The sequence below is a fragment of the Eriocheir sinensis genome, chromosome 8 (genome assembly GCF_024679095.1).
Source record: "Eriocheir sinensis breed Jianghai 21 chromosome 8, ASM2467909v1, whole genome shotgun sequence".
Taxonomy (NCBI): Eukaryota; Metazoa; Arthropoda; class Malacostraca; order Decapoda; family Varunidae; genus Eriocheir; species Eriocheir sinensis.
Window position 1 is genome coordinate 25,270,017 of NC_066516.1, and position 24,955 is coordinate 25,294,971.

General features: G+C 43.6%; 1 protein-coding gene and 1 long non-coding RNA gene across 2 annotated transcripts in view; both read left to right on the top strand.

Annotated features, from left to right (window-relative positions):
• LOC126995747 (uncharacterized) overlaps positions 1-24,955 on the top strand; it is an 89,624-nt gene that overhangs the window by 43,351 nt on the left and 21,318 nt on the right. The window contains exon 2 of the mRNA XM_050855627.1: positions 21,700-21,856. Coding sequence (XP_050711584.1) covers positions 21,700-21,856 — 157 coding nt within the window. The remainder of the gene's footprint in view (positions 1-21,699; positions 21,857-24,955) is intronic.
• On the top strand, positions 23,304-24,577 carry LOC126995748 (uncharacterized). Its single transcript, XR_007750677.1, has 2 exons — positions 23,304-24,219; positions 24,450-24,577. It is a non-coding gene; the product is annotated as an uncharacterized LOC126995748 (long non-coding RNA).

Genomic DNA, 24,955 nt, shown 5'->3' on the forward strand with positions numbered 1-24,955 from the left:
CGATGCGTCACTTCGTCTGGTCGGTCTGTCTCGCTTTAATGAGTGTAAATCTTTAACGGGGAGCAGACGACAACTGACATAGAGACAGATAGTTTGATTGAGAAAAAGGTTGATAGAGTAACAGATTAATAAATAAAAATAAATAGGGAAGAGAGAAAAATGGAAAGAAAAAAGGAAGGCAATAAAGAAATGAAAGCCAGAAAAAGAAAATAAAGGGAAGATAGAAAGCGATATCTATGTAGAGGCTTAAAAGATCAGTCACAGAGACAAAGTGGCAATTGTTTCTGTCCTAGTTTACAGTTTGGAGAAAATAATGAATACGAACAAAAGAAATAGAGTGAATTAAATAAAATATCCCTCAGTGATATAGAACTCAGTATAACATTCGTTTTCAAACACCATTCGTAACGTGAGACGCAAACGAGCATAACAAATTCTCAAAACGAAATTAATGGAAGAAAGAAGAAAAGTAGAGGAAAGGAGAGTTGACATAAGTGTATTCTTCCAGAACTAAATTCCTTTTTACTGTCACAATAAACTCAAGTTGGACGTCCAGCCTTACAAAAGAAGAAAGAGAAGGAGGAGGAGGAGGAGGTGGAGGTTGGAGGAAGAGGAGGAGGAGGAGGAGGAGGAGGAGGAGGAGGAGGAGGAGGAGGAGGAGGAGGAGGAGGAGGAGGAGGAGGAGGAGGAGGAGGAGGAGGAGGAGGAGGAGGACGAGGAGGACGAGGAGGACGAGGACGAAGAGGAGGAAGAGAAGAATTGAAAGAAAAAGGGAAAAACAAAGCAGGCGGTGATAAAACAACATACAACGATAGACACATGAAGGAAAAGCCACGACTACCAACGACATAGAAAACCAGAGAAAGATATGTGCGACCAAACCATTACCTACACAGTGGAACGGCATAAAATTCAGCACACATAAAAAAATCAAATAAACAAACAAAAAACCCGAGAGTTAAGCTGGTGGGGACTAACATCATTTATTTAAAGGACGTGCCGATTCAAGAGGATTAGAATAGGGCGGGACGACAGAATAAAAATGTCCTTTAGGAGATAGAGAGATATATAGAGAGATTGAGAAATAAATAACCCCTTTCACGAACATCCTCCCTCCCTAGTCCTACCCACCCCCTCACAATACTCCCATCAATACCCTCAACCGGGAAATGTCACCTCCATCTCCCCCTCTCACTCTCAGCGCTACCAGCCCCACTATATAACCCATCAAAGGACTCAGCGGGCGTCACAGGTGGGCCGCCTCCCACGTGGCCGCCTCTTGAGAACACTTAATCCTCGCGACACTGGGCTATCTAAATGGATGAAGTTGTTTGGGCCACCAGACGCTGCTTAGGATGACGTCTTTAGATTCTGCAATACTGTCGTTATTACGTACACGCAAAACACGAAGATAGAGCCCAAAAATCACCACTGTAATATTCTTATAGTAATAAAAGCTATGAACACAAAATATAATAGTATTACTTCGGCAAAAAAGGAAACAAAGATTTACCACAAGCTGCGTTTGGGTATTACGTCTATTCAGCTCATTTCCCATTACAAAAAACAACGCAGCGGTACATATGCACTGAAAAAGATAAAAGGCTGCCACACCATCGCATTAACTTGTAAAATGCGATTATGGCGCTGCAGCATTTGACAATTATGGGAAAATACTGTGTTTCCATAATGAACTGTGCGCTAAAGGCCTCGGCAAAGCAGCAGTGATAATGGAAAAAATAACAAGCGATACATGCACGGCAAAGCTTAGTCTTGTTCTACATTAATGAATTCTGATAACAAGAAAAGAGAATATGCTTTCCCGCCTTATTTTTTTGTAAATAATATCACTCAAACGACATCAGCATTTGATTGGAAATACTGAACATCTTTTCCGTTCCTTTTAACATTTTTTCATGTAAAATGTATTACTGACTTATACACAAAGTAATTTGAACATCTGTGTGTTACTTATATGCTCCTTCAAAATCCCTTATACTTATTTTCTTGATAACGATCATATATTGCGTATTGTGAACCTCTGTTTATCAGTCTTAAAATTTTACATAACATTGAAATTTGCAGTACGATTCATTGTTTCATAATTATCAATACAATGACTTTTTACAACGCTCATTTACATAAACACTAGACACTAACCAGTGACAAGTTTCTTTTTACAACGGATATGCAACTTCTCACAGCTACTCTTCTAAGTTAAACGGTAATGCGTGCGTTTGAGCAGCTTTAGTCTATGTAATGCTTTTAGGCCATGGCTCTGGAACTGGGATTAACATGAAACCCTATACACCGCGTACTGCGTTAGGGTTACCAAGGCGCCAATGCAGGGAGGACATGAAAGGAAAACGTGATTACAAATGCTTTTTTTAAGAAGACAAATGGTAACTTAATTTGACTCTGTACCATAACAATGAAAGATCTAAATTGAAATTGAGTTATTTATTATAAAGCTAATTACGACTCTCTCTGGTCTCGTGGTTATGACAATGATAAATGGTTATGCAAACGAAAATATATGGTTACCATTCTTGTTTTATATTTATGGGATCCATCAGTGGCGGGAACAAAGGTTCGTTCAGAGTATTATTCCCAACACCCCACCGTCACCCCTACCCTGCCGCCTCCAGCCCGTTCCTTTTCTTCGTCTTTCTCGGCAGCGATATCCGGGCCAATTCTCCTAATGTCTGGAGAATGGAAGAAAAATTATGGTGATTCCACATAGACTACTTTGCCTCACCCTACCACCAATCACGCCCGAGGCAGCTTTGATAACAACAGGAACAAGAACTACTACTATTACCACTACTACCACTACAGGAACAAGAACTACTACTACTACTACTACTACTACTACTACTACTACTACTATTACTACTACTACCGCTACTACTACTACAGAAACAAGAACTACTACTACTACCACTACTACTACTACTCCTACTACTACTACTATTACTACTACTACCACTACTACTACTACAGGAACAAGAACTACTACTACTACTATTACTACTACTCCTACTACTACTACTATTACTACTACTACCACTACTACAGGAACAAGAACTACTACTACTACTACTACTACTACTACTACTACTACTACTACTACTGCTTCTACCGCTACTACTACAACCATAACAATCACAAGAGCAAGGAGGACCATTCCCCCACCCGTACACGCTTCCTCTTCCTGGCTCTCCGCTGCGGCTGCTTCCCTCTCTCATGCGTAATGCAGGAGGTGTTAAGCACTAACTTATCCTCCCAGTGCCCTGAGCTGCTTTAATTAAACAGAACATTCTCCGTCCTAAAGCGCAACACCAAAGGGCGCTCGGCTATCCTTAGCAAACCTAACACCTTCACTAGAGAGACTGTAGAGTGTGATGATGACTATCCACTGAGCACATATAGGAAGGGCGACATTTTTTTCTCTCTTTCTTTCTTTCTTTCTTTCTTTCTTTCTTTCTTTCTTTCTTTCTGTCTGTCTGTCTGTCTGTCTCTGTCTGTCTGTCTGTCTGTATGTATGTATGTGTGTCTGTCTATCTGTCTCTGTCTGTATGTCTGTCTGTCTCTGTCTATTTGTTGTCTGTCTGTCTAAATGTATGAATGTATGTATGTATGTTTGTCTCTCTCTCTCTCTCTCTCTCTCTCTCTCTCTCTCTCTCTCTCTCTCTCTCTCTCTCTTCTCCTCCTCCTACTCCTCTCGGATTAACGCTTGGAATCACCCCCAACTAATCCTGTCCAATAGTTCAGCGCGCCCGTGTCACTGCAATTAATCCTAAACCGAGTCGTGTTAATAATGTCCTTTCCGGCTCCCAAAATGATGCGTTGGGCGAATCTTGACAGCCCAAGCTCCGGTGCATATAGTTACGTTCTGTGCTACTATGGTTCTCTCTCCTACTCATTCTATCTATCTATCTATCCATGTATCTCTCCATCTATCTATCTAGACAATGCGTCACAATAAACGTATTTTTGTCATTAATCTCGAGATGTAATCTTATCTCAGAATTACCAGGGCTTTAGATATATTTTCAACGCTCTTTTTGTCATTGCTCTTATTGATAGTGTCCATTACCATCCAAAATTTTAACTACGCAAATGATGCAAGCTTCCTTACCTATATCTACACACACACACACACACACAATAATCTGCCCTCTTAATTGGACAGCCGATATTGGTGTCCGATTTCCCTGTCGCACACCATCTCCGGAGTCAGTCAACCCCCGGCCGCCGCTGCCCCACCAAACGCCGTCTCCACAGCCCATCCCTCCCCATCACACACTACAACACCGCTGCTCTCCGCCCCGTCTCCCTTCCACCCTTCTCAGCTCACGTTCGCTCTACAACTAAATACTAAAACCTATGTCAGGGTCCGAACAGTTGGCCGGCTGCCGTTCCTCCTGCAAGACCGGCTACCGAGAACCAGGTTTTTGAGGGGAGGGTTTTCAGCGCTTCCCGGAGCTGGCGAGTTTTAGCTCATTGCCCTGAAGGATGGGTGGGAGGGACTATAGCCATCAGGGAGCATGTTGTCTGTATTTATAGCTGTGGAAGCTGTTGTCTGTCTGTGTATCGACGGGTTGCTGTTACGAGGCGCCTTGCACAACTACTACAACTCTGCTTGTTTCTCTGTCTTTCTGTTTCTCTTAATTTGTCTGTCTTTCCGTCTCCATCTCAGTGTGTGGCTGTGTTTGGTTACCTCATTTCATAGAATTTTGATTTTTTTTGGTATGTTTCTCTTCATTATTTTGTCAATCAAGGTCTTGTACAATTTCTCTCTCTCTCTCTCTCTCTCTCTCTCTCTCTCTCTCTCTCTCTCTCTCTCTCTCTCTCTCTCTCTCTCTCTCTCTCTCTCTCTCTCTTCCTAGTATTAATCCCGGACGAAGATCGATCAATTCGCTCTGGCAATCAAGTTTTCATCATCGAGTTTAAAGTCAATTCCAAGAGCTTGTGCCGTTGACTGTAAGTCATTATTTTGATTTTTTTTCTGAATAAATGGAACTAAAGTTGAGCAATTTAAAATGGAAAAATGACTCATTCAGTTTATTTCCTTCTCTCTTTTCATGTTGTTGTTTTTGCCGAGTTATAAACTTTATCACTATATAAATTAAAAAAATAACAATTACATATCGAGATAAAGCCTTTTGAATGTGTGTCTGTGTCTGTGTGTGTGTGTGTGTGTGTGTGTGTGTGTGTGTGTGTGTGCGTGTAATTCACCACCACCACCACGAGTTAGACCAGTAATCGCCAGCAGGTACCCATGAGCAGGTGCTTTTTTATAGTCGATCTATGGGTACTGCCAGGACCTCACACATCACACACCCCATCCCCCTTGCTCAAGGGGGAACAATAACCACTCCTAGTCATCGGAAAGAATCCGGCCTGAGCGGGCTCGAACCGCCGTCCTGTCAGATTGTGAAGCCTGGCAGCGCAGCGCTCTAACAAGTTGCGCCACGGAGTGCGTAGTTGCGCCTGACAGTAATGAACACAACTCGCCGCCAAAGGTTCAACAGGGCAACACTAAGCTGTTTCAAGCACGTGCATGCAGTCCTCAAGTCGGCAGACGGCTTCAGACCCTCAATACGGCTGTGAGCTTTAAGAGGCCATCGAGGTACATTTCCTGTCCCAATAAGGTTACCTGCTAATGAGTTGCTAATTGAATAGAGACGAAGGTTTACTGGTACTGTGGTCCCATTACCTGAACAGACGCCTTGAACAAGTCCTGTTGTCTGGTGATTGGGGAAAGTGAAGTTTAGTCTTATTGATAAGATGTCATGTTCAAGTTTATTAGCTTTTCCGTTTATCTGTTTATCTGAATGTTTCTTTGTTTATGTTACTTTTTGCCTGTCAGACTGTACGTATATCTGTCAATCTGCCTGTCGGAATGAATGTATTGTAATCTCTTCGTCTCATCAACTCCTCTTACTGACAATCTTCTCCCTATTAATATCCGCAGCAATATTGCAACTCTCCATATACTCTCGACATTTTCATGATGACTGTTCCTCTGATCTTGCTAAATGCATGCTTCCACCCCTCCCGCGGCTCAGCTGCACACGAGTCTCTACTCTTGCTCATCCCTACACTGTCCTAAACACTTATGCAAAAGTTACCCAGCATCTTCGTTCCTTCAATCTGGAATAGCCTTCCGTAGTCTGAATCCCCATCTGCCTACGATTTGAACTCCTTCAAGAGGATAAAATTAATATACTTCTTCATTAGAAACTGGCGTTTCCTCTGGCATCTCGGTCTTCTACCTCTTGCTGGAGCAGCGTTCAGAAGGCTTTTCTCTGTGATTGTCATATTTTGCCCGTGAGCTGTTTCCACTGTTTCATTATAATCCCTCTATCTTTCTACTTATTTATATGTTATTGGTTCTCTTCAAACCTAATCCCTATCCCTTAACTTAACCCTATACACGTTTGTCTCTCTCTCTCTCTCTTTCTACCCATCTCCCAACTACAGCCACCACCACCACACCCAACCACCACCACCATCACTGCTCCTCAGCGGGAGTAGCAGGAATTAATAACCTGCCGCGATAAATCTCCCTAATCACCGGCAGAGTGATGGCCGGATTACTGGCGCGGGGAGCTTAATGATCATATTCCTCCGAGTAATAATCGCTGCCGACGCTCGCTCACTCTCTCTCTCTCTCTCTCTCTCTCTCTCTCTCTCTCTCTCTCTCTCTCTCTCTCTCTCTCTCTCATAATGTGTGATCACGTCAATAAGGGAAGAGGTAAATGAACTACAACGAGGCGGAGGGAGAGGATGGATGAGACTTCACGGGAAATTTTGTTGTTTTCGAGGAGAGAGAGAGAGAGGAGAAGGCACTGTGGGGCGGTTGGGGCGGCGAGGCGCGAGGCAGTGATGGCTGTGGGCGCAGAGTTAAAAGGGTGGGAGGAAAAGGGGGAAACAGAGTGTAAACTGGCGACAACAAGTGGTGTTGCCAGCGGGTTTATGGGAAAGGGATGCTAGATAGAAGAGCGAGGAGGGGAGGAGGGGAGGAGGAAGAAGGGAGGGAAGGAGGGTCAGCGGAAGATATGGAGAGGAGAGGAGCGAGGAGAGGAGGAAGGAGAGAAGGAGCATAAGGGGAAGATCGGGAGAGCAAGGAGAAGGCAGGTAGTGCAAGAGAGGAGAGAAGGAGGGTAAGAGGAAGAAGGGAGGAAAAGAGAGTAAGGGGAAGATAGGGAAGGCAGAGGAAAGAGTAAGAGGAGGAAGAGAGGAAAGGACGGTAAGCAATAGACTGCGGGAAAAAGGAAGGGAGGGTAGGAGGATGATGGGATAGAATGAGGGCAAGAGGAAGATAGGAAGAGCAGGGAGATGGAATGGACGGCACGAGGGAGAAATGGAGGAGTGAGAGTAGGAAAAAGGGTCACAGAGATAGCAAGAGAATGGGAAAGAAGGATAAGAGTCAAATGTGAGGGTTGTTGCAAAAGAGAGGCGAGGGACGATGTAGAGGAAAACAAAACAAAAAACAGGCAGAGGGAGAGAAGGGAGTGACAACTTTAAGTAAGGAAAGATTGAAGGTGTGAATAATAGAGGATGCTAAGAATACTAATACATGTGAAGAAGAGAGAAAGAAAATGAGGCAAAAGCAAAGGAAGGGAGAATAAAGGAGAGGAAAGACGCTGAACAGCTTGCTCTATAAGAAAGTGAAATAAACTAGTTTCTGGTAAACTTACTGTCTCTCCTTAATGGTTTGTGTTGGAATTATATCACATTTTTTCAAATTATAGAATTTTCAGAAACACACACACACACACACACACACACACACACACACACACACACACACACACAAACACAACGCCCCCTCCCCACACACATACGAATTCACAACCACACACACTCTTGCACACACCACCACCACCAACAACAACAACAACAACAACAACATCACCACCCCCGCCTAAGCCTTTCCCGCTGTGGTGCTCATTAGCGGCAATCAGTCTGACGCGTCTTGGCGGGCCGTGCTCACCAATTACCCTCTTGACGGGGACGTTCCGCCATTCGGCAATGAGCAGTAGCTTTTTTTTTTATACATCCCCGCCTATAGCGCCTGAAGGCTATCTTCAGGGGCCAGATGGTCGGCCCAAGCCCGTCGTGGCGCAGGCAATTTTTTTTTATAGTGGCGCCTGTTATGCTTACAGTTATTACAACAAAAATAACGATGGTGAAGGTTATGAGGGGGCCATCATCGTCGTCACCACAAGCAATATTATCAAACACACCGGCATTACTGAAACTACTAGTCTCACCGTCTAATAGCTTACAACCACCAGAGATCAACTTTTATGATTTACTAGTAGAGGAAAAAAAAACTATAATCAAATGAACTGTTCTTTTCCCACCTCGACATTGTTGATTTGGCCACATACAGACATGATATATATATATATATATATATATATATATATATATATATATATATATATAGATATATATATATATATATATATATATATATATATATATTCTAATAACGAAACAAACGATAAAACATAACTATAAAACATTTTACCTTATAAGAAAATGTACTAAGTACAATCATATAATTGGATTGTAGGTAAAATGCATTATTAACGAAAACTTGGGTGAATTTAAGGAACATAATCTATTTATCTTCAGACGGGCGTTGGGAGGAGCCTGCTGGTGTTTTCTAGGTGCTTCAAAGTTTATAAACTTTTATTTTCCTTAGTTCTTTGATTCAATGTGCCTTACAGTGGCTTCCATATTTAATGGTAACATTGTGTAACTAATCAAAAACTAACGTAAATTATATAATAAAGGAAGCGTCAGATGCATATAGCGAGGAAGAATGAGTGCCTGTGAGGAAAAGAAGAAAGAGCTCATCATGATTCCATGAATTATTAACGTGCTCATTATAAATCCTGCTAACACATGGTAATGTAGAATAAATCAGTTCTGTTTTAGTAGAGGGGGAGATTGGCCATTAACCCGGTAGCTGCCTAAGTAAAATAATGCGAAAGAATCATCACTCACGCAAACCATTTCATAATATATATCAACGCATATGTGATCAGTTTATGCATCATCTATTATATGAGGTTTATATCATGGCAGAAATTTGGCCCATCTTAAACAGTCTTTGCGTAATGTAAACATGGCTGGAGGTGTCCGTAGACTTTTCATAATCAATGCATAAGTGTTGATGCCTTGGGAACGCTATTTTTTTAGGAAGGAAGCTCAATCGAGTAAACAGATTTCACGTCTGTAGACTCTCCAAATGCTAACATTTTGCAGTCCAAAGCACATTGTCATATATGTTGAAATTGAAAGAAAATATTTCTCAGACATAGTAAACATGTAAGAGTTACACCCAAATGTATAAACATTTTCGGTGAAAAGTGAGGAAAAAGATCGGAAAAATGCGAAGGGAAGAAAGGAGAGTATAATATATTTGAAAGTGAGAGAGGGAAACGAGATACACGAGAGGGGAAAAGGTAATATTAGACAGGGAAGAGGCTGGCAGCAGACAGGGAAAATTAAATAAAAGCAACTAAATATATGAGTGTATATGTGTGAGTATATATATATATATATATATATATATATATATATATATATATATATATATATATATATATATATATATATATATATATATATATATATATATATATATATATATATACATGTATATATATATATATATATATATATATATATATATATATATATATATATATATATATATATATATATATATATATATATATATACATATATATGGAGTATGCATCTCACGTGTGGGGGGGCTCCACACACTCAGGTCTCTTGGACAAAGTGGAGTCTAATTAAAGGTACACATCGTCCTTCCCTTCGATCTTCGTCGCTAAACCTTCGTGACTCTTGGTACTCCTGGTACGGCTCAAAGGCTCTTCGTCTCATTAACTCCCTTCCTCTTACTGACAGTCTTCTACCTCTTAAATTCAGCCGCCATGTTGCCTCTCTTTCTATCTCCTATCGATATTTTCACGCTGACTGCTCTTCTGAACTTGCATACTGCATGCCTTCCCCCCTCCCGCGTCCTCGCTGCACACGACGTTTTACTCAAGCTCGTCCCTTTACTGTCCAAACGCCTTACGCACGAGTTAATCAACATCTTCACTCTTTCATCCTTCACGCTGGTTAACTCTGGAACAATCTTCCTCCATCCATATTTCCTCTTCCCTACGACTTGAACTCTTTCAAGAGGAGAGTATCAGGATAACTCTCCTCCCCAAACTGACCTCTCTTTCGGCCACTCCTCTGAAATCTTTTTTATAGGAGCAGTGAGTAGCGGGCTTATTTCATCATTGTTTTATTTTTTTCTGCCCTTGAGCTGTTTCCTTTGCTTTAATATATATATATATATATATATATATATATATATATATATATATATATATATATATATATATATATATATATATACCCACACACACAAAAAAAAAACATTTCCTCCGCATCATTATCTTAAGCGGTCCTGGAACATCCCGCAATAATCTGTGATCTTAATTATTTTGTTTTTTAATGTACATTTTTTCTCACCAACTAAGCTGTCGCCTTCTTTTATCATGTTCCGCCTATCCTTCCTCGTTATTGCACGTCAACTTTTTTCTTCTCATACCAGACTCCTGCCTCCATTTTCTCCTCTGTTTCCCTTTGCTCTCCCTCCACCACCGCCACCCTCGAAAGTCTAGGAGTCTCAAAAGTGGTTTTCTCAGTGTTATTCCTCCCTCTGCACAATCTCAAAGCGTGGGCCAAGGCGGTGCGCGGAGGATTATGGGTAAAAGGGGGACAAAGTGGGAAGGGAGCTTTTGATAACTTCGAAGTCTCTTCCATTTTCTCCTCCTGCTCTCTGGCATCCCAACCCCGCCACTTGCACGCCGTGTCTCGCCCTCACTCCGACCTTTGCCCTTGTCACATCTTGTCCTGCTCCTTCCCTTTCTGTCCCTCTTATCTATCCACCCCTCTCCGAAATGTCGCCGCCCTGCAGAGAGTCGCCCAGCTCCCCACCCTTGCACCCGTCAAACCAGTGTTCGCCCAAAGATTAAAACTGCTCCGAGCCAATATTTCAGCCATCACGGACGGAGGGGTGTTGGCGTCCTTCACTCCCCGTCGACACAAAGACACAGAGACGCTGCCTGGAAAAATGATGATAAAAATGCTGCCGGTGTTGACTTTCACTTTCTTTCTCAGAGTCCAAATAAGCTCAGGAATAATGCGAGCGCGGTGCCACCATGCATCATTAAAACTCTCTTTCTTTTTACTTAGGTTCGAGCTATTTTCGACGTCGCCTGGAAGCTTGTATGTGTGAAATATTTGCCCAGGGAACAAAGATGGCATTACTGTAGTGATGGAGGGAGGAAACCAGTGGCAACATGTATCACTGAAATACCCTCGTTTTACTTTGGTTTGGGCTATTTTCCACGTCTCCAGGAAGCTTGTTCGTGTGAAATATCTGGCCAGGGAACAAAGACGGCGTGACTGAAGAGGCGGAGAGAGGGTGGTAGCAGCAGCGCCAATTATACGCTGAAATGGAAGCTCTGGCGTGGGGTGGCAACTCATCACCTGCGACTAATGACCGTACTAATGATTGCGCACGCCGTAAAATCTAGAGGCAATGCGAGAAGTTATAATCCCTCCTCCGTCCCCCGCCCAGCAACTCTAAATCACTGTCATAATAAGGGAGGAAAGAATGGCATTAAAACTTTGGCTTTATTAATATCTGGCGTCTTAAAAGCCAACGTTAACCCACCCGGCGAAGGATGAAAAAGTTATGGTGGTGGTGGTGGTGGAAGGCGAGGAGCAGCGAGCGGAGAGGCCAGTTGGTGAGAAGTTACCAAGGAGGACCCAGAGGAGAGAGATGAGGGACGGGAAGGAGACGAATGGGGTGCGAAGAGGAGGACGGAAGAGGGGCCCATAACAAAGAAATAGAGGTTGCTGAAGAATGTTAGGGTTGTAAAGGCATAAGTTAAGGGATAAGGATACGGAGGCAGAGGAAGGCAGAGAGGGAATCAGAGGAGAGAACGGAGGTAACGAAAAGACAAAAGAATGCTAAAAGGACAGTGAGATAAAAACAAACGGATGAGGGATGACTTGAAGGGAGAAAGAGAAAACAGAGATGTGAAAAGAGGAATTAAAGAACAGAGAGGGGATTAGGACAGACAAAGGAGCAGACTGGTGAACTTAGAGACTGAAGGACAGAGAGAAGAGCAGAGAGAGGGCTGGAATGAGGTGTTGAATGGGTAAGAGGAAGCAGAAGGGGTGAAGGTCTTGCGTGATGAGAGGCTGCGAGTGTAAGCCGTGACAGTGCAATTGGTAAAGGGGTGGACCAGAGAGCGATATGTTGACCCTCCTGGCAGAGCGTCGACCCTACGGCGTGTGTCATTGTGTATTGTATTTCATCCCACCTCCTAAAATAACCTCATGATCACCTTCTCTTTCTCCTCCTTTATTCTGGTTTTTCAGGATTTTCTTTCAATTCTTCTCTTCAACTTTTGTTCTCTTATAATCCTCTCCTGTCCTTTTCTCTTTTGTTTTTTGCCCTTCTATTTTCCTCTAGTTATTCTTCCTTCCGTTTGCATCATCATCTTTTCTCTTTATGTTCTACCTTTGTAAACATATTCTCATACCCTCTTCCCTCACCTCCTTCACTCCCTTACCTTCTTATTCCAAAGTGTTTCCTTCCTTGTACCACTTCATCTCGCCATTTTCCTCCTTCAGCCTCTTATTCTTCTACCCTCACATTCCCCTTATTCCTCTCACACCTTCCTCCCTTTTGTAAATTTCGTATAGTCATCTTTTTTACTCTCTCCATCCTATTTCTTTCCCTCTCTCTTCCTCGTTCTGCTCGTTTCCTGCTGCCGATTTACTCTCTCACCTTTTCCCTCCTCTCCCTCTACACTTCTTTGCCTACTCTTTACCTCACAGTTCTAACGCAAACTATAGATAAAGCTGCGTGGTGTAAATGCTTCTTCCGTGTTACGAGGATCAAAGGCAAAGGAGAAAATGGAAATGGAAATACACGTGAGACAAAAGACCGACATGCTACTTTCAGGTGAACAAAAGAAGAGCAGGTGCGTCGGGTTGCCCCCTGCCCCCTTCCTTTCTCACTTTCTACAGTTTCCCCTCCTAACATCTGATCGAGTCCTCGCTCTTACACCTGCCACAGTACCCCATACCAGACACCTGACCTTATCCTTCTCTTTACACCTGCTAGCCCTTTCTAAACATGTTACCGAGTCCATCTCCATCTTGAACCTGCCACAGTCCCCCCCAAAACACCTGAGTGGGTCCTTCTCCTCTCATACCTGACCCGGCCACCATTCTAAGCACCTAACGGATTCCTTCTCCCTCACACTTAGCCCCCCGCCCCCTTCTTTCACCCCTGAGTCCGAGTTTCCCACCCCAAACACCTGACACAGTCCCCTTTAAACACCAGGTCAAGTTTCCTCCCTTTCCCTCAGCATACCTGTTCTCACCTGGCGGCCAAGCATTCTTCTGTGTGTCGCCTTGTGCTGAGAACTTTTTGTGGGCAGACAGGGGCGAACACACACAGAAGGCAAAGAAAAGAGAAGATCGTACTGGGAAGAAGGAGAAGTGAGGCACCAACACAGATGCGACTTTTGTAATACTTGTTGTTGTTGTTGTTGTTGTTGGTGGTGGTGGTGGTGGAGTTATTTGTGATGCTGGAACTTTTTTTTAGTGTGTGGCGATCGTTTGTGGGTGTCGGTGGTAATAGTGATCTGATGCTGCAACGGTGATGATATTGGTGTGTGGAGGCAGCCGCAGTCGTGGTGAGGGTGGTGTTTGTGGTGGATGGGATGGTGAAGTGGTAGCTGAGATGACAATGGTGATGATAGAAGGGGCTGAAAAAATGTGTATGCGCTTAGATTCCTCAAAAATAAATACGTAACTATGAATAATTCGAAGGAGTGTGTGTGTGTGTGTGTGTGTGTGTGTGTGTGTGTGTGTGTGTGTGTGTGTGTGTGTGTGTGTGTGTGTGTGTGTGTGTGTGTGTGTGTGTGTGTGTGTGTGTGTCCACTGCTACAACCAAATACTCTGAATGAACATTTAAATCTACTTCCGCAAGAAATCCATCACCGACGGGCAGTTCCTTTCGTCTGTCCTCATCAACAAAGTTTTCTTCCTTTCTTTTTTCTTCGCGTGTCTGCAGGAAGCATTCATCCTTCGAAGTGCCTCAGCGCTCCCTGGAGATAGAGGAGACAGGCGACGAAATGAGGAAGAAAGTCAAAAGGTTCCAGATCAATCTGCATATCGAGCAGACAGAGAAGGCCCGGAGGAGGGCTTGTGATGGGCTCCTCACAGGCCTTATAGATTACTTGACCCTCAATCGGAGCCAATTTAATGCAGCCTGACAGACATACGAAACCTTCAGAATTCGCATCTCTCATCTCAAAGACCTTATTGATTATCTGCGCCCTATCGAGGCCAATTTGCCTCCAGCAGCGGACAGATTCACCCTTCGGGGCTCCAGGCTCGTCCCAGCCTGCAGGCGAGGGAATAACCAATTGAGGATCTAATTCCCTTCCTCGGCGCCATCCATCACAGCCCTGCCAGAAGCGACGCGGCTGAGGGTTTGGGGAGGGCAGGGGTGAGGCATGGGGGGGGGCTGGGACGCATGTCATGTGAATGGGGTTATAACGAGCTACAGTGGTCAACAAATCCTTATTCCTTTATGAAATGTAAATATAAACCCATAACGTGTCAGAGATTTGACTATAGAATTTGCATATTTCCAATGATTGACGTTATGAGCTTTTAGATTTTAATGCGTGAATGCGTCAAAGGAAAAGCTGACGGTGCCTCAGATAAAGGTATTGCTCCTTCCCCAGACTCATCAAGGTCACCCACAGTATAACAAAACACTCATCACACTGTTATCTAGGCCAGCAGGTAACGTGAGCCTCCTGAGTAGCGCAACAGTGGTGGAGTTTGTGAGTTCATTAAGTAACCAGGTTTCTTTCAAATGTATCCCAGTTCACTACGACGTGTTTCTTACCAGCAGTCCCATCACCAGGTGACCTGCAAGGGCGTACGCCTCGACCGTTAAAGGTGTTCGTGCCGATTTCACTGTACCAAAGACGAGATGCGATCAGGTGATGGTGAAGGTCTTGGCCTGACTCATCCTCAACTGACTCTGAACCCTGTACGGAAGAGGGGTGGGTTGATAAGTGTGTTTTGGCGCCGTAAAGTGGGCTTATAGAAGGGGATGTGTGTTTCTAAATTTGTTCTTACACACACTCATACAAATATATGTGTGTGTGTGTGTGTGTGTGTGTGTGTGTGTGTGTGTGTGTGTGTGTGTGTGTGTGTGTGTGTGTGTGTGTGTGTGTGTGTGTGTGTGTGTGTGTGTGTGTGTGTGTGTGTGTGTGTGTGTGTGTGTGTGTGTGTGTGTGTGTGTGTGTGTGTGTGTGTGTGTGTGTGTGTGTCGTGTGAAGGCGGGTTAAAGATTTGATGTTTCTCATAATATTATTTTCATCCATACTGCGCAGTATTGGTCTTCTGTTTCTTTTCTATCATTTACATTGAGAGATTTACTTGCATTAGACCTCATGTATTTGCCTTCTTGCCACTTGTTTTTCCATCCTTCTTGCATTGCCCTACCTTTACGATTCATCTATCTAACAATTTAATTCTCACTTTGCAGCATTGCGCCATCTGTTCCCTTGATTTCGACAAATCTGTTTTAATACTACCAGAGAAAAAATGTACATTGACACATATAAAGTTGAGAAGAATGTTATATAAGTAAAAAGACTGATAAGGAGCAAATATATATAAGGAAACGTATAACTTAAAGGCATGATAACAGAGAGAGCGGAAGAAACACAGAGGGAGAGGCGGAGTGAGCGGCGGACAAAGAGTCAAGATGAATCAGTCTTCGGCAATTATCTGTGACTAATGGAAGAATTTTGCTGCAACGATAAATCAAGTCTGGTGAGTGATGCTTTTAGTGGCATCTTCAAGCCCAAAACAAACAAGCAAACAAACCAATGCGCGCGCACACACACACACACAACACACATATACAAACACGCCAAAATCCCACTAAATACATCCGCACACACACACCACTACCATCACCACCGCCACACACGAGAAACAAAGGAAACAAGCACGCACGTTCAAAAAAACAAGATTCATTTTCCGGCCCAGGTCTCAGCGCGCCCCTCGGGTCCGCGGCACACGTCAGCACGCGACGACCACGACCCAACGGCGACGCATCTTCATTAAAGCTTTTAAACTCCGGAAATTTGTTCAGACTTGAGCTCCGAGCAAAAGTTTGTCGGCGACCTCGGCCCCTGTTAGCTGGCTTCCTGCCCCTCCCCCTCGCCCCCTTACCTTGACCTCCTCTGCTTCCCCCCCATCCTCTGGTTCCTTCATGAGACCCTTTTATGGAGTATACAAGAGAAGTAATGCTTTTTGCTGGTCTTTTTGGGCGTTATCCGGACTAAACAGAAGAGTTTGCTCTATTTCTCGCGTTTATTTGTCTCCTTTCCCAAAGTTCTTTTCTCTTTTATTTTTGACAAAGTTTTTTTTCATTTATCCTTTGACTTCTTTACCATATCATTTTCGAGCTTATATTCCACCTTCGTCCGCTTTCACTTGTTTATCCCTCCACTATTCTCATCTCATTACAATATATTAATTTTTAAGTCCTTTCCGATCGCATTCTCGCTTGCTATTCCACTCCCAAGTACTTTAACTTTCACACATGCTTACCAATACAACTTTCACTAACTTTTGCATCCCCAACGACCTTTTTTCTTCTTTTATTTGTTTTCAGAATTATTTTCCTCTCCAAGTCCACCGTAGTTACTCCCTCCTTCTCTTCATCCATTTATTCCATTCAGTTATTTCCATTGTTATTATTTTCTCTTCTAATTCAACCCAACTACATTGGTTTTTGTTTGCCTGTTTTGCCTTCCCATATCACCTTTAACTACGACCCTGACGGACATCTTGGTCTTCTCCTCCTTGACCCTGACACGCCCCTCCCTTCCCTCAGCATCTCACTCCTCCGACAGTTAACCCTGCGGTCGGAAACGTCACAGTTATCCCTAATCATCCCTTCTTGTGCAAGTTCGCCGCGGACCCAATGCAACCCTCAGCCATCAGGTGGTCGGAGAAGTCAGAGGGTGAGGACAAGAAAGTTTGGGTTTGAGGATATGAGATCTATTTGACAATGGTGAGAAGGGCAGAGAAGTGGTGGATGGAATTAGACAGAGGGATAAACATTTTGTTATTGTATATATGCGACAAACTTGATTAGTCTGCGGTTTATGAATTTAGATGATAAGAAAATAAGACTTCAGAGGAAGAAATGGATGGGAGAGAGTGAAGACGAAGTGAATAAGAGGGAAATAATGTACGATTCTATTGCTGCTGAAGGCTTTTGATTAAGAGTATTGGTTTGCAGATATCCGATCAGCTTGAGTGCGGGGGAGAGCAAAGACAGGGTAGAGTGGAACTGGACGGGAGAAAGCGGGGGGCAAAATGAATAAGAGGGAAGTAAATTTAGATCCTATTGTTGACAGAGAGACATTGATTAGAAGTTTGGGTTTGATGGTATGCTATATCTCTGAGAGTTGGGGAAGGTAAAGACAAACTGGAGTGATATTGGACGGAGAAAGAAGAGGCAAAGCGAACAAGAGGGATATATTACTGATTTTTTTTCTTGTATGAGAAATGTAAAAATGCACCTCGAGATATCTTCCCAATACAGAAACTTTGTACTATACGTCATTTATACATTTGGTTGTGTGACTCGAGCTGCTGTGAATGGGTTCAGACCAATAAACAAAGAGTCATTTTAAGTTTACTAATAAAATATTTATATAAAACCCGGCAAACTTTCCTGCTGAAGAGAAGTATTGAACGCATGGTTATAATGAACTCTAAACAAAAACAACAGCGCCAAACTTCACCAGCCATTGTATTATACGAGGTGCATCACGAATTAATTGTACTCGACCCATAACAGCGGCGAATACTGATAATGCAGCCATCACGGAGAGCAATAAAGGTAAAATTGGCTCATAAGGTTACACGAACAAAAATAAACACCCTACGCAAAATGAATATATCGTAACACATTTTTTTTTTATTTGACGCGATACTATTTATAGGTTAGTCAATTTTTACGGCTTCCTCTGACACCCTGACATCGGAGAGAGTGAGGATCCATAAACCTGTACGTCTATGGCAGGCACCAGGGTCCATATACCTGTGTGTGTGTGTGTGTGTGTGTGTGTGTGTGTGTGTGTGTGTGTGTGTGTGTGTGTGACTGGCAGGAGACGAGAACGGGGGAGAGATTGTTCAGGGGTATAGTGTAAATAATTCTCTCTCTCTCTCTCTCTCTCTCTCTCTCTCTCTCTCTCTCTCTCTCTCTCTCTCTCTCTCTCTCAGGCGATTAAGCATTCTCCTCCGTTTCTGCCTCGAAAGGACGTGTCAGCCTCTCTTCCTCAGCAGTAAAACCGACATTGTCTCATTCTCAGTCAATAAACCTGTCTCTCTCTCTCTCTCTCTCTCTCTCTCTCTCTCTCTCTCTCTCTCTCTCTCTCTCCTCTCTCTCCTCTCTCTCCTCTCTCTCCTTCTACTCCTCCTCCTCCTCTTTCTCCCTCTCCGGATCTTCCTCGCCGTCGTGACTTCATTGCAAAGAATTCGAAACTAAGCCGTGCTGGGAGGATTACCGGCTCGTCTTTTCAATTTGGCGCATAGTTGTGCCTCTCGCTGACAAACTTGCTTGAGGGGAAGTAAGGGAGGAGGAAAGGAAAGAGGGGAAGGAAAGGAAGGGTGGCTCTTCTCTGTGAGGCAAGGCAACAGTGGAGAGTGGAAGGAATAGGAAGAGGAGGAAGGAGTAGGGACGGAGGAAGGAAAGGAGACGGGGAGGGAGAAGGGAAAAGGTAAGGAAAGGAAGGGGGTAAGGAGAGAAGGGGTATTTTCTCTGTAAGACAAGGCAAAGATGGAGAGTGGAAGGGATAGGAAGGGAGGGAATAGCAGGAAGGGAAAAGGAAATGCAGAAGGGGAAGAAAAGAAAGTGGGGAAGGAAAGGAGGGGTAACTTCTCTGTGCGAAAAGGTAAAAATGGAGACTGCAAGGGTTAGGAATGGGGGTGGAGAGTGGAGGGGGAAGGAGAAGCTAAATTGTCGTAATCTGAGCATTGCATTTATGATTTTTAGGCTTCAAGACCGTCGTAACCACACAAACAACGATAGAAAATTAAACTTATCGTTGAAACTATTAAAGAGTGATGGTTTTCGCTCTTTTTTGCTAGAGTTATCGGTCAGAAACTAGGAAAATCAATGCGCTGAGTACGATAATTTGGCAACGCTGAGGGAAGGGTAGAGGAAGGGTGGGCCAAATGAGATGTTTCCTGGTGCAGTGTTCCTCGTCCTCGTCCTCAAGCTTTCCCTCAGACCGTTTTCCTTCCACTACATCTGCCCATCTTTTACTTCCGTCACTTCTGTCTCTTAATCTTTCTTTCTTTCCGTATATTTTTTTCTCTGAGTCTTTCCTTGATTCTTTGTCTTTTTCATCATTTTTCTCTATATATCTTGTACTGTATTTTTTTATCAGTTTTATCTTTCCTCATTTCCCTTTTTCCTTCCTAATGATTTCCCTTTTCTCCGTTCTTTCTTATTTTCTTCCTACTTGTCTTTAAATCACTTGCCCCTTCAGTTTTCTTCTTTTTCTTTCTATTTCCCGCATTCGTTTCTTCCTTCCTTCTTATCTTCCATCCTCTAACTATTTCTTTCCCTTCCCCTTTTCTTCCTTTTCTTTCCAATCCATGCTTTCGTTCTTTCTTTCTTGCCTCTCCTTCCTTCCTTATTTTTCTCCCTCCTTCCTTCCCTTGTTTTAGATCTCATTTCTTCCCTTTTTCATTTTCTACCCTCGCTCCCAGTATCGCCGCAGTACTGAACCTTATCCTCTCTCTCTCTCTCTCTCTCTCTCTCTCTCTCTCTCTCTGACCAGGTGACTGTTTTAAGCCCCGCAAGTCCCCGTGACGAGCCATTTCTGCGACTCAAACCATTCTCAAACTAATCTCTCTCTCTCTCTCTCTCTCTCTCTCTCTCTCTCTCTCTCTCTCTCTCTCTCTCTCTCTCTCTCTCTCTCTCTCTCTCTCTCCCCCACACACGCACCAATACACCCTCGTCTATGCTGTACAAATGGACGCCCAGCCCTCACTCCACACCTTGCTGACTCCCTTTGGCTCGGCGTGGTGCTCGGTTCCTGGATTCACTGGGCGGTAGTCTGGAGGCGAAGGGCCGTCACGGGGATGTCGATATATTCATTGTCTAGACTGAGCTGCAAATTGACTTCGTGTACACAGCGAGATGGAGAACCTTAGGAGGGGGGGAGGGACTGTGTGGTGTGCTTGGGGAGGGGGAGGGTTGTGGTGTATGTGTGTGTGTGAAGTGGTGTGTGCGTGTGTGTGTTATCTATCTATCTGTCTGTCTGTCTACCTGTCTGTCTGGCTGTGTACATGTAACCGATGAACTGCCCGCCTCCTGCTCTCAATAAACGACGTGAACTTTTTTTTTTTTTCTGTCTTTCTTTTTGCGCAAACCTCAATAGCACAGCACTTGATGACGCCGTTCAGTGGTTGCGATGACTGTGATTACTGCGCCATTCAGGGCTCTATATTTATTGATGAGTCTTTTCTATGGTCTGACTCTCCCCTCGAACCTCATCCTCGCCCCCTCCTGATCTCACACCGCCTTTATTAACCTTCAATCTCTCCCTCCCTCTCTCCCTCCTTCCTTCTCGCATTCTTATTTTTCCCCCTCGCTTCCTTTTCTTATTTGTTTCTCACCATACATTTCTTACATCCTTTACCTCCCTTCTTTTCTTCTTTTTCTTCATCCTTCTTCTTTTCTTCTCTCCTTCCCTCTCCTCGTTTCCTTACCACTATTTCCCTCTTTAAATATCTTCCGTCCCTTACCTCCTCCCCTTTCCTCTTTTACTTCATCCTTCTTCTCCTTTTCGCCTCTCCTTCCTTCTCTTCCTCCCTTCTTCCTTCCACTATTCATCCCTCCCTTCGTCTTTTTTTCTATCCCCTTTTCTTCCTTCTGTAACCACTTTTCCCTTTCTCTCTATTTTTCTACTCCCTACTTTAAATACTCCCGTCCCTCCCTCCTTTCTCTTCCCTCCCAGGTGGATTCATTGCCCTGATATCTCACTTTTTTTTTTCCTTTTCTCCTTCACCTTTCTCCCTCCGAGGACTGTATTGTTACTCTTTATCACCTCTCCCCTCACTGAATGGCTGGCTCATCTCGGCTCCTCTCTCTCTCTCTCTCTCTCTCTCTCTCTCTCTCTCTCTCTCTCTCTCTCTCTCTCTCTCTCTCTCTCTCTCTCTCTCTCTCTCTCTCTCTCTCTATCTATCTATCTCTATCTCTATCTATCTATCTATCTATCTATCTCTCTTTTTATCTATCTTTCTATATCTGTCTATCAATCTCTTTCTCTCTTACAACCCCTCTACCCAACCACGACCTCACACACACACACACACACACACACACACACACACACACACACACACACACACACACGCCCCCCCCTCCCCCTACCCAGCAGCACCACCACACCTTTGATAACCCTCCCGCTAACCCCGTTCCTTTTCTCCTGTCTTCTGCAGCGTGTAATCGGACCTTCTACGGGGACGTTGGGCGAAGCTACGAGGTGCAGGTGCAGCGGCCCGTCAACACGCTCACCATCTTTACCTGCCACCTCACCTTCGTGGCCGAGGGGGACCAGTACGGCGACATTGTGCAGCTCATCATTCAGGACTTCAAGTGAGTGCTAGCTTCTTGTTTTCGTTATGGTTAAGTATTTCTTATTGGAGCTGATCTCTCCGCTGTTCTGTTCCTAATGTAAAATTTAACCATTATATTGACTTTTTCCTCCCCTTTGCTGGTAAATTCTGGGATCAGTTTTTTTTTATGGTAAGACGTTTTGCTTAAGTTCATCTATACACTGTTCAACTTCCTATTGTAAGTTAATATACCGCTACTGTCACCCTTTCATCCCTTTTGTTGGTAAACTCTAGAGCCAGTTCCCTCTTTTGCAGTTCCTTATTTCTAAGTGTTAAAATAATAAAGAGAGAGAGTGTCAAATATCTCTTTAACCAATATTGATGTTTGTCGTCTAACGATATATTAATCTACCCTTTAATGTGATTACATAATGCTGAATATCTTTTTCTTTAGTTCTGCTAACGGTCTGTGTTCTGCGGAGTAAAAAATGTGCTCAAAAAAATAAAAGAATACTACAGCAACACGTTTACGTATATGAATTTATCAGTTTCCGAGTCAGACATAAAACATGCATTGTATAAAGTCCATTTTTTTAAGTAATATACAAAAAGCACCAAATTTAAAAGCATTTGCTGTGTCATTTGGAATAACTTCTTTCCATAGCGAACTCTAACCAAAATGCAAACAAAAATTCTAGACAGAACAAATAAAAAGAAAAAAAACAAATTACTGATCGAGTTAAAAGCTACTCGAAAAACAAAACGATGTCCGGCGACCAGCGGAACAAACCCATCTGAGCACGATGCAACCTCTTTACCACACACCTGCAGCCCCAGACCCATACACGGAGGTGGTGACGGTGCGGGTGGGGGTGTATGTACTGGGTGAGGGGGGGTAGTGGCACGCTGAATAATTGTGGTGGTAGTTGTGGTGTTGGATGGTGATGATGGCAGTGGATAATAGTTGCAATAGAGGTAAGCTGATGTGAAAATGGGGTGGCAGTGGAGTGGTAGTAGTGGTGGGGGTGATGGTAGTGGTGGTGGTGGTGGTTGCAGCGGTGGTAACAAACGTGTCCCATTAAAATGCATGAATTTAAGGTAATCTGGTAATTAAAATGAGGATTATATACTAAGCATACCAGGTGTGTGTGTGTGTGTGTGTGTGTGTGTGTGTGTGTGTGTGTGTGTGTGTGTGTGTGTGTGTGTGTGTGCGCGCGCGCGCGCGCGCCCGAGCTTGCGTTGAAAGTGTCTTCTCCTTTACCTAAGATTCTTTCACGAGATTGATCAGTGTCGTGAGTATATGGGTCGGTCTCTTTATCTATTTCTTTACCTGTCTATTTGTCTGTGCGTCTGTCGGTCTACTCTTCTGTATCTACTTCTTTCTCTAAACTTTCATCACCCTGTCCATTTGTCTATTTTACATTCTCTCTCTCTCTCTCTCTCTCTCTCTCTCTCTCTCTCTCTCTCTCTCTCCAGCATTCCCTCCCCCCATCTGTCCAGACAGTGACGCCACACACTCAGGCACAGATAAACTGGGTAATTTAGTGGTTGAAGAAAGAGGGAAACGGATGCTGCGCCGAAAACCGTCACAGAGATTATTATTTTTGGATGCTTTGTCCCCTTCCTTCGGCCTTCGTCATGCCATCCCAAATTCGACAAGCGTGGTTTCCGGCGCCTTCATAGTGTCTGCGATTGATTTAATATTCCCGTCTGGAGTTTTAGGAGGTGACTCTTGATTCACCCCCCTCCTCGCCTCGGCGGTGCTGGGGAGCGTCAGCGAGCCCAAGGTCTCCCTGGCGAGCGTCGCAGGGCTCAGGGGTCCCGGCAGGGCATCTCGGCTCCCCCGGGGCGTCCATGGCGGTGCCGGAGATCCCGAGAGTCCAGGGGCATGGGGGTGAGGGGCGTTGTGGAGCCGGCAAGACGGGCGTTTGGTGTTGTATACTGATATGAGTGAGTCTTTTCTGGGGTGAAGGAGACTCACCCGTACCAGCACACAGCACCAAGAAAAGGCGATATAGGAACAATACCCGGATAAGAGGATAACATAGAAACAACACCAAGAAAAGGAAAAGGAAGAAAAAGAACATCAGAAAAAGGATAATATAGAAAAAGAACACCAGAAAAAAAATCAGGTAGAAACACAGCAAGAAAGGAAAAAAGTAAAAAGTAAAAAATCTAGCATGAAGGCGGTTGGCGTTGTATGTTGGTATGGGTGAGTCTTTTCTGGGGTGAAGGAGACTCACCCGTACCAGCACACAGCACCAAGAGGGCGATATAGAAACAACACCAGGAAAAGGAAAAGGAAGAAAAAGAACACCGGAAAAAGGAAGTTAGAGAAAAGGAACACCAGAAAATGATAAGATATAAACACAACATCAAGAAAAGGATATAGCATTAATTAAGGTGTTTGGTGTTGTGTGTTGGTATGAGTGAGTCTTTCTGGGGTGAAGGAGACTCACCCGTACCAGCACACAGCACCAAGAGAGGGCGATATAGATACACAACACCACGAAAGGAGAAAAGAAAGAAAAAGAACACCGGAAAAGGGATAATACAGAAAAAGAATACCAGAAAAAAGATAAGATAAACACAACATCAAGAAAAGGAAAGAAATATATATAGCATTAATTAAGGTGTTTGGTGTTATGTGTTGGTATGGGTGAGTCTTTTCTGGGGTGAAGGAGACTCACCCGTACCAGCACACAGCACCAAGAGAAGGCGCTATAGAAACAACACCAGGAAAAGAAAAAGGAAGAAAAAGGACACCAGAAAAAGGAAAATACAGAAAAAGAACACCAGAAAAAGGAAAATACAGAAAAAGAACAGCAGAAAAAAGAGAATATAGAAACACAACTAGAAAAGGGGAAAAAATCATCCACATTTCGGCACTAAACATCATCAAAATTGTGGGTGAATCTCTTTTGCGGTGAAATAGGCTCACCCAGACAAAGGAGCATCAGACAGGATGATATAAAGAAGAGCATCAAGAAAATTATATATAAACAGAAAAGAAAGAAAAGAAAAGAAAAACATCAAAGAAAAGAAAAAGAAAAGAAAAACAATATAAAATAAAATAAATAAATAAATAAGAAATCATACAACTAACTATTCAATTAACCATTTGCCTACCTAAAGGAAG